A 10464-nucleotide genomic window follows, 5' to 3' on the forward strand; every position below is an offset into this window, starting at 1 on the left:
ATTGTTTTGCGTGAGATATTGAAACATATATTATATTCTTGAACAAAATGAAGAATTAAAAAAAAAGTAATTGCTTTAAAGCGACACAAAAGTGAATTGTCAACAAATTTATAGAATTGGTATCTTATATACACTTATAAGAATAGAATGGCAGTGATTATATATATTTGTTCGTAGAAACAAAACTGCTCATAAAAGTGCTAAAGTGTTTTGATAAATATTCATATTTCTTCTAAACTTCTAAACTTTCTTTAGCAAATATTTAGTATCTAAAAAATAATATTTGGTAATCGCTTTACTGCAACGAAAATTCAATGAATAATTAAGATATGTAAAATATACACATACATACTTTACACATCATAATATTTTAAATACGAGAAAATAATTATTGATTTGCTATTTAAAAAGATCTCAAAAAATAGAGAAAGTAAAGAGATACATAAATAAATTTCTTATCCATGATCAGTTTACGCAATGAATGATCAAATAATTTAAGTAATCAATTATATATATATTAAGTGTAGTAAAAAGAAATTCCATTATTTTTCCATTCAATTTTATGCAAAAATAATGGATTTCTTTTTACTACACCTAATATATATATGCTTGTTTTATTACTACCTATATCAAAATCTTATGTATTAAAATTACGTTAATAGTCCTTGTTTAATAGCGTGTGACATGGTAACGATTAAAATATCATTTGAGCTATCTGGAAGCTTGCCCTCCCAGGTTTGTTCTTGGATTATACCTTTTGCTATTTCAAGACATTTATATTACGACAAAATTTGTCTCTCTCTTCGGTAATGTCAATAGCGATTTTATTGATAACAGGATGTCTAATCTTGCCATTAATCGCGACAAAGAATTCGTTCAGTTCTCCCGGAATGTTGTCCCTTTTTTCGTATTCGTATGCTTGCATCAGCAAGTCTAGTCTGTCTAAGTCTTTAACATATTGCGCTTCAGGAGATTCCTGCTTTTCATATTCCTAAATATTTTTTAAAACAAATAAAATATTAATGAATGTTAATATTGAAAAATCAGAATTACATGAGAATATTCTTACACGAAATATTTGTAATATTTCAGGTCCCTTATCACCTAGCAGCTTGCAAATATCTTTCATAGCTTCATCTTCCATTCTATGTTTTTCATCTGGTGATATGCCACAATAAGGTGTTATGTCTCCGACAATACATTCAGCTAGGTCATGAATTAATGTCATCTGCATTATTCTGCAAATCGGAAAATATGTATAGATACATAAATTACCAGTATCAATGATATATATCAATATCATATAAATAAATTATTTAATTTTATAAAAACAATAATATAAAATTTCAAATTACGAAATACTATAATAAAATCTCACTTGATTTTATCTAATTTTTCTTTTCCGTCCACTAGGAACGATAACATTGCCATACGATACATGTGTCCAGCAATTGTTTCAGGATCAGATATATTCCGTTTTACCCATCCCATCCTTTTCATATGCTGGAAAATATTATGATCGAAAACATACTTAAATAAAATTCTTAAATCTATGTTATACATAGATTTATTATTTTTAATTTCAAAGAAATTTCTTAACATAAAAAATATATAATATAAAGGAAAGCATATTGATTAGAAAATATTATATAACGTTACCATAATTCTTTTGTTTGTGATAAAAATAATATAGAAGATGATACAGATTTCTTTTCCAATATTATTTTTTCTTAAATTTTATGCATTCTTTTATGATTTTATTATTTTTTAAAGTCTTTAAAAATAGTATAATTTTGAGATTTTAAAAAAATTTTTAAATCTTATTTTTTTGCATCGTAAATTTGCTATTTTGAAATTCAAAAATTAGAACCTCATATCTAGATAAATAAAGTATAAAAAAAATAAATGATCAAACAAAGGCATTGCTGCAGAATTCAAGATGTTGACAACAACATATCTAATCTAACAATTCTGTTTGATGTCTGTCTGCATGATATTTATCAAGATGTAATTTTAGACAAAGGAAATTGTATCATAGTTGATTCATATTATCAAAACATTTATTATCAACACAATATTATAACATATCAAGCAAATAAATAAAGAAATTAAAAATATAATATTCTATTAATGCTAATACTAATGAATTTCCTGATTTCTTTTCGAGTTTTGACTTTATGTTGCACATTTCTAATTTTAATTCTTAATTAAGTTCATATGCTCAGAAAACTGTTTTGGTTTAAAAGACTTCCAATGACTTCTAGATACATTTTCACCATTAAAATAAAAGATATAAAAATATTACTAATTTCCAACAAAAAACAATATCTATACAAAACAATGAATATAAATTGCTTATTGTCCTTTATTCAAAGGTGAAATATATATAATTTCATATATCTGTAAGGTCAAAAACATTAGAAATTTCTATCTTATGTTAAATATCAACATGTTTTTTTATTTCTTTTTAATTATTTCTATATTTCTGTGTTAAGATTCAGATAGACTGTTAACATATCAAAAATACGAAGTAATATTTCAAACATAATCAATTTCTGACAATCAAAATTGTCAGAAAAAAAGTTATACTTTTCTGATTGCAATTTCGGCCAATATTCATAATCGATTCTTATATTTGAGACTAAGTCAATAGGAGAGCTATATTAGCATTTTCATTACTTAAGTCTTAAAATAAGAACAAACTATTAAATATTCTAGACAGCTATATTATTAGTATCTTAAAATGCTACTCAAGAGATGGTTTTAAAGTAAAACTATGAATACTGCTCTTCAAATCTTCATCTAGAACACTTTTAATCATGATTCTTTACAAACTAGCGTTGACATACAATTATGTTAAAAAAAAAGTGATCTCATTGATCATAAGTTGACACAGGCAAATTATTAACAGCAATAAGAGATGTCTTCTTACATAAATATCTATCTTTTCTTCTTTTATTTTTTTAATTTAATATCATTTTTTTTTCTTTTTTCCCTCTCTTTTTTATAATATTCTATTTCATAAAAAAATTTTTTAAATAACTGTTCTTGTCAATGCTATTTTGCATTCTTTTGTCTAGTAAGAAACCAGGTCACTTAAGAAACATACAAATGTATATTATGATTTGACAACTGCGAGCACATCATCTTGAAGCTTACCTTCAGCCGACCGACCAACTCCATAAACTCCTGTAGTCTCTTTGTGTCTTGCATCGCGATCGGTTAAAATTCTCGTAACTGTTCTGTCACTATTAAGTGAATCGAGTTATTCTTGATCGCATCTGGCTGCACCACAACTACGCTACTCTCACGGAGCGAATATTCCCGAACTGACAAAAAAATTAAGCGGGAACCCGGAAGTGAACTGTGAACAATGATCGTAACAGTCACCACGATATAATTATTTCCCTAGTATCCCTCAGTACCAACAGAAAGAAACTTGAGAGTGAGTGTATCTAGGGCTATGTTCAGATTCCAATCCGAGTGTCCCAATATCACTCTATTCTTGTTATTTATTAATGTTATACAAGGATGACATACAAGGATACTTGGAGAATACTCGGATGGGAATCTGAACATAGCTTTAGATACACTCATGACCCTGCAGAAACTGGACGCAGAAACGCTTGTCGCGCGGCAAAAGTTTGAGACGCGGTAGCCAATAAGCTTACAACTCCTAATGTGTTCATTGGTTACCACGTCTCATTTCGTCACGCGACAAGCGTTTTCGCGTCCAGTGTGCAGAGCCATTAGAGTTCTAGATTTATAAGAAAAGCGCAATTGGTGTTAAGTGTTCTGATTGGTCATTGCAATCATGTGATTAGCAATCATTGAATTTATTTCTGTGTACTAAAAATGGCTGCTTAATGGATGATTAATGGCTTTAAGGCCCTGTGCACAATAGAAGGAATAAGGAATTAGAAATAAAGAATAAACGATTTCAATCTATTAGAATCGCGTATTCCGATGTATCTAATTTCTGATAGATTAAAATCGTTTATTCTGTATTTCCTAATTCCTTATTTCTTCTTGTGCGCAAGGCCTTATCAGAAAAAAACCTGAGAAATGACATGAGAGCCTTTTTCCTGTAACCGCAAAATATCACACATCTACACACATTACTATCCTCTGAAGAAATGTATGTAAACTACACAACAATATCCATTTTTTGCGATGCTGCTGATGGATATAAATTGAAATTACTAAAATAATTAAAATCTATCAAATTAATAGAAATTCAGGTTTCTCTCTGCCTATATTCATAGTCAGATCTTATATTTAAGATCATCGTCTTAAATATCTTACGATATCATGAACCAATTAGCATTAGTTAACAATTACCATTAGCCGTATTAGCATCTTAGGATAGTCTTAAAATAAGAATCCAGTGAATACCGAAATGAATTCCGACCTTAATGTTGCACACTGAATGACAAGCGATAAGAATTCTGCTTTGTATCGTCACGTACAACAAAGCAGAGCTTTCATGATTCAGCTAATATGTAATATAAGAAATTTATTTGTTAATACCTTTAAAATATCTAATTTTAACTATATTGTTGAAATTAAAAAGGAAATATAAATATAGCACGGGAATTTCTGAAACATAGCGGACCAATCAATGCACTACTTTATTATATTGCAATTTGCAATTTGAATAAAGTTAGAATTCTAATTGTAAGCAAAACATTGTAAGCAACTACATTTAATTTAAAGTTGTAAAGAAAATTTAAATGAATAAAAATGAATCAACTTTATAAGAGGCCCTCCACCACCCCCGCCGATTTTATCGGCGGTTCTCTTTTCTTGGTAAGTATATTCACTCGTAAAAAAACGAGCTAATAAATTCAGTAATCCGTTTTTGCAGGTAAGTATATTTTTAATTAATTTTTTATTTTTATGTCGAATTATTTTATTGTATTTTGCTAATTATATTGCATTATGATTAGCGAAATACAATAAAATAATTAGCAATCATATAACATAATTTTTTTAATGTTACTTTTTATTATAATCCTTATACATTCAATAATATAATAATAATTGTTTACAATATAATGTACAATTATAAATTCGAAATATAATAAAAATTATAATATAGAAGCATATAATTAACAAAATTTAGTAAATTTAGTGCAGGATTATACGAAAATGTCGAAAATACATACGGTAACACAAATTTTTCTAAATCGATGTTTAATGAAATATTGCTAAATGGAATGAAATACTAAGAATTAAATCGAATTTATTATTAATTATTAATTTGCGATTATAAAACTCATTAATATCGCAATAAAATTAATATATTTACGACAGCACTTTCATCGCGCACTTTCATTTCATTTAAAATAACTAACTCAATAATTTGATTATATCAAAGTCCTTCGGCCTTGTGATATGCTAGTTAGCATACAAAGAAGTCAGATACAAAGAAAAACAATCTTCATAGTGAAGAGTGAACTTAATATTGGGTTGTTCGTGCCGATTTTGAAGGAAAATGGAAACGCAGAAGATTAAATTTTTAATTTCATTTATTACATTTAAATCTTTTGCGACACGAACTTTCCGGACGATCCAATATATTCTGATTCTACATCAAATTCATAAGATCCACTCGCAAAGAAAAATTAAGCAATTCGTCAAACACCAGAGGTCTTGTAACAGAAGGATGTAAATCCTAAATCTTTCACATCACTTACGATAATAATAATTTTGATACAATGTCAATTACAATTAACATTTTTATTGCATCTTAAATATAATATTAAAATTCGCGAGAAAATATGTTCTGCCACACATTACTAAAAATTATCGCTTATTAAAAATAAATGAATAGAATGATTTCCTTGGAATAGTGATTACGAAAGAATATATTTAATAATAATAAAATACATGTGTTGTTGTAATTTTTTACATGTATGGGTACAAAAACTTCTCGGGTACCGACTGTTCGAGATAAGCCGAACCCGATAACAACGGGATTTTAAAGTACAATATATTTACACTGATAAATTTATATTATATAAAATTTAAACAATTCCTTATTTTTCTGTATATTTCAAAAATTTTAATTATTAATATCCCGCTAATATGAGTGTATCCATTCAACTTATCTCGAATTTTTTTGTACTCACACATTTTTAATTAAATTTATGTAATTACGATACATTGTTAAAAAAATATAAAATATTTTGGTAAAAATTATCTAAATCGGCAAAGATCAAAATTTGTTAAATATAATCTCATAATATCTTCATGTATTTTATTATAGAAATATATATTAATAATCCTAATATTCTAAAATAGCGGAATGCCCAATACCTAAAAATGATTTTTAAAATAACAGTTAGAAAATTAAATATACACATTCGTAACCATATTTTTGTTAAAGCAATCATAAAAAAAATAAGCAAATTATTTATAAAACTTAAATTTATTTACTTCACTAATTTAAATTTATACAAATAATCATTATCCACATTAATCATTCAATATTAAATTCCTATTGCATTAAGACAGTCTATTATTAACATTATTATTAGTGAGAGAACATTTAATAAAATTAAGATAGCGACGAAAATTGTACTCTAAAATATATCACTGAATTAATTTCGCAACTTGACTTTAAAATATATAGCAATTGTAATGGAATCAGTAAAATGCGATTACTTTCAGGAATTAACAAGAAAACCAAGATTAATTCCGATCCTGTACAAAAATCTCAAACGGAACACCAAACTAGACTTTGCGAATAGACTTTACGGAAAGCAACGAGAAATAAATCTCCATGATGAAAATAATTATACGACTTTTCATCGATACAAACTATGCATTCATTGGCATATATCTGACACGAGGGACAGCAATAAGATTTTTGCATATAATAAATCAATTATTAATTATACTTGTAATTCTATGATGTTAAAAATATAAATGTCGAAAAGCAAACAAGAAGTTAATATTTAAGCATTGCCTCAATCAAAGCTCCAATCTTTACTGACTTATTTAATAAATTTATATACCGGAAAAACAAAGAAAAATTAACGATTATTCTAAGCAGCAAATTTCTAAGTAGAAGTCATTCAAAATTATTATAATGACTTTTTGATATTTAAAACAAAATCCAAATTAAAAAAAAGTTTTAAAATTAAATTAATTAATTTATGAAATTCGTTAAATCAATCAACAATTTTTGTTATTATATGTTTCGTTGATTTCGTGTAATTTACATCAAACAATAAAATAATTTAAAGCAACAATAAATTTGATTTACTATGATAAACCAAGATAAATGCTACATGTATTGAATAGATATATTCAATACGGTTATAAACATTCCAATAAATGTGTAATTAATTCCAATAAATGTGTAATTAATTAGTAATTTTTGCGCAAATTATAAAAGTAAATATGATAACATTTACCTGGACATAGTTTACATAAATTTTTTTACGTACTTAATTACGTATTATTATACATACATTTATTTATAACAAAATTAATTACAATATTAACGCGTTACACACCTTGTATATAGAATTTTATAATATAAGAAATTAAGTTTAATTTTAGGGGAATTGAAAATTCAATGAAATTCAAAATTATATATAATTTGATTTTTTTTATATTTGATAATTGAAACGGGAGACTGATAATTAAATAACATTTAAATTAATTAAAAGATTTATTTAATTTTTAATCTCTCGTTTCCAATTATCAAATATGTACATTTGATGTCTATATATCCCTATCTACATGTTACACAGTTTACTAATTAAATTTATTATGTAATACTTTTTAGATTCATTATACTTATTTTTTATTTTTAAAATAAAATTTAATTACCCGATCACGAAATTTATTTAAGTGTTTATTTGTAATAATTAAATTTTTTAATTTAAAATAATTCGTTTATCCTTACCTATTCATATTTGTCCTACCTACTCGTATTTTCATTTCGTACCTATTTGCATATTCTATCTCTATCGTGCTCGTACCTCCTACATTACTTCATAATAACACCGCAAATATAATATGCAATACTGTTCAGCAGAGAAAACACTTTGCAAATGTTGTAAAATCCTTCAATACGATTGGTTTTTGCTTTTGGTTCCTTATGGATTTAAATGTATAAGTCAATCATATTGAAAAATTTTACAACAGTTGCAAAGCTGCTTCCTCTGCTGAACGTAGCTAAAACCTAACCATGTCCTATCGCGTACTGATAAATTTAGTGGAATAATCTAACGCGATCATATTAAAAATAAATGAGTAAATAATAAATAATAATAATTACAACAGATTTTCTATCTTTAAAATACAAAAAATTAACAAATACAAGGCTAATGAGAGCCAATGTGGATAATCAAGCGCAAGTTTTGTAGATTAAAAACAAAACTTGCGCTTGATTATCCGCATTGACTCTTATTACTTCTGTTGTTCGTTGGTTATTTTTGTACTTTAAATAAAAAATAATTCAAAAAATATAAGAACTCGCAATTGCGAGCAAGTTACCCTCCCGAATATTCAATTTATCTTTACATATATACCTTTTAAAACTTAGATTGGTATTACACACCCACCCGACAAAAAAGTTGTCATGCATGAATATATATAATTATGTATAAATATTATACATAAACATATATAAATATTTATAAACATTTATAATTTTATATAAAATATGTCCATACAAATATTCATACATCTTTTTTTTTGTAAAATTACTATTATATATTAGTGTAATAGAAATAATAATGTGTGAAATAGTAATGTAAAAACATTAAAAATAATTAAAGAAATAATTTTTGACTATTTGTTTATAAAACATCAAGTTTAAAGGAATGTAAAAAAATTAGTTATGTATAATTATAAAATTATAAAATTATGCATAATTAGGTATGAGCAACTTTTTTTTATATTTTTCCAAACTTTTTTCTGAAATGTTTTTTTCTGAAATAAACAATGCGAAAATTATCTCTAATTATTTTTTATGTTTTCATATTACTATTATTGTTTCTATTACACTAAAAAGTAATTTTACAAAAGAAAGAAGGATATATGGACATATATGGACATATTTCATTATACTATATATTTCATTATAACTATAATTATATATTATTTATGTGTGTTTATACATGTTGTACATATTTATACATATTTATATATGAAAAATTTTTTATCGGATACTTTCATACAGAATCTCTTCTTTCTTCTGGCCAGATTGAACTCACCTTTCGTTGCTCCTGGCCAACATTCTGGTTTCATATGCCAGAAATCGACAACAAGGAGAAATACTCCTTTATTGCTACCAACTAACATCGTCGGCAATAAGCGTAAGATTTTACATGATGCACGAAACACGAACGCGTCGCGAAAAGGCCATAATATTAGTAAAATTGACTAGATATTAGTATGAATAATTATCAATAATAATAATAATAATTCTATTAATATTACGAATAAATGTCACGTTTATTTTCTATTCGCGTTATTCGAAAAATATATAAATATTCGATTAAAAATAAATTTAAATTAAAAAAAGTCATCAACGTTTTGATTTCAAAAGTTTCGAATATCATAAAAGATTAAATTTCTTAATATAAACATCACAATAATATAAAGAACAAAATTTTAATTTAAAAATAAACTGAAAATGACTAAATCGATTATCATCCGATAAAATGCAAGGCCCATATACGTATTTTTAACGATTTGAACAATTCGTTGCTGAATCTCATCTCAAAGTATGTGAAGATGAGAAATTCAAATGAATAATGTAAGATCCAAAAGAAATAATTTCCCCTTGCATCAATAAATATATATCTCTTTGTGTTTTGTAAATTATTAGAATCATTTTTGTATAATTTACTATTTTAATATTAAGTATTTTAAGTTGTGCAAAACTCTGAACGCGATTTTAAAATATTTATGAGATAAAATTCTTCTATTTCTTAGTAAAATATATATTTTGGATCTTACATCATGTTACTACTTTAACTGGTATAAAATCCAGTTACTACATATGGATAAGTTATAAAAAATCAGGCTAAAGTCAATGCATTAAAAAATATATAAACAATAATAATTAATAACCATAAAAATGTCTTTTATAGAAAAGCGAGATCAATAAATTATATGCATTACATTAAAATTTTCAACTTTTCATAAAAAGTTGTTATTTCATCAGTAATATGTATACATATAAGTAAAACAATAGAAAAATTTTTTTAAAAAACACAGTACACATTATACATATGCATTATATATGTGTATTGTTTTTCAACTTGTATAAAACTTAAACTCCTGAATAAATATTTAGGAATAGGATAGATAGGAAAATTAATAAAACAATATTTGTTTGTTACACTGTAACAAACGCTTTTCCATGTTATGATATTCATCCGGAAAAAAATATTTTACATATATTTAATATATATAAAATATTTTGTATATAATTTT

The 10464-nt window shown here is 25.5% G+C and overlaps 1 protein-coding gene across 1 annotated transcript; it reads right to left on the reverse strand.

Annotated features, from left to right (window-relative positions):
- Window positions 1–612: 612 nt before the first annotated feature.
- LOC108689820 (HD domain-containing protein 2) lies at window positions 613–3366 on the reverse strand. The gene is made up of 4 exons (XM_018196761.1): window positions 3160–3366; window positions 1379–1503; window positions 1070–1238; window positions 613–991 (listed from the first exon to the last, which is right to left on the reverse strand). The coding sequence occupies exons 1-4, from the start codon at window positions 3211–3213 to the stop codon at window positions 761–763; spliced, it is 579 nt and encodes a 192-aa protein (XP_018052250.1). The 5' UTR covers window positions 3214–3366; the 3' UTR covers window positions 613–760.
- Between the last annotated feature and the right edge of the window lie 7098 nt (window positions 3367–10464).

This window comes from Atta colombica, unplaced genomic scaffold (genome assembly GCF_001594045.1).
Source record: "Atta colombica isolate Treedump-2 unplaced genomic scaffold, Acol1.0 scaffold277, whole genome shotgun sequence".
Lineage (NCBI taxonomy): Eukaryota > Metazoa > Arthropoda > Insecta > Hymenoptera > Formicidae > Atta > Atta colombica.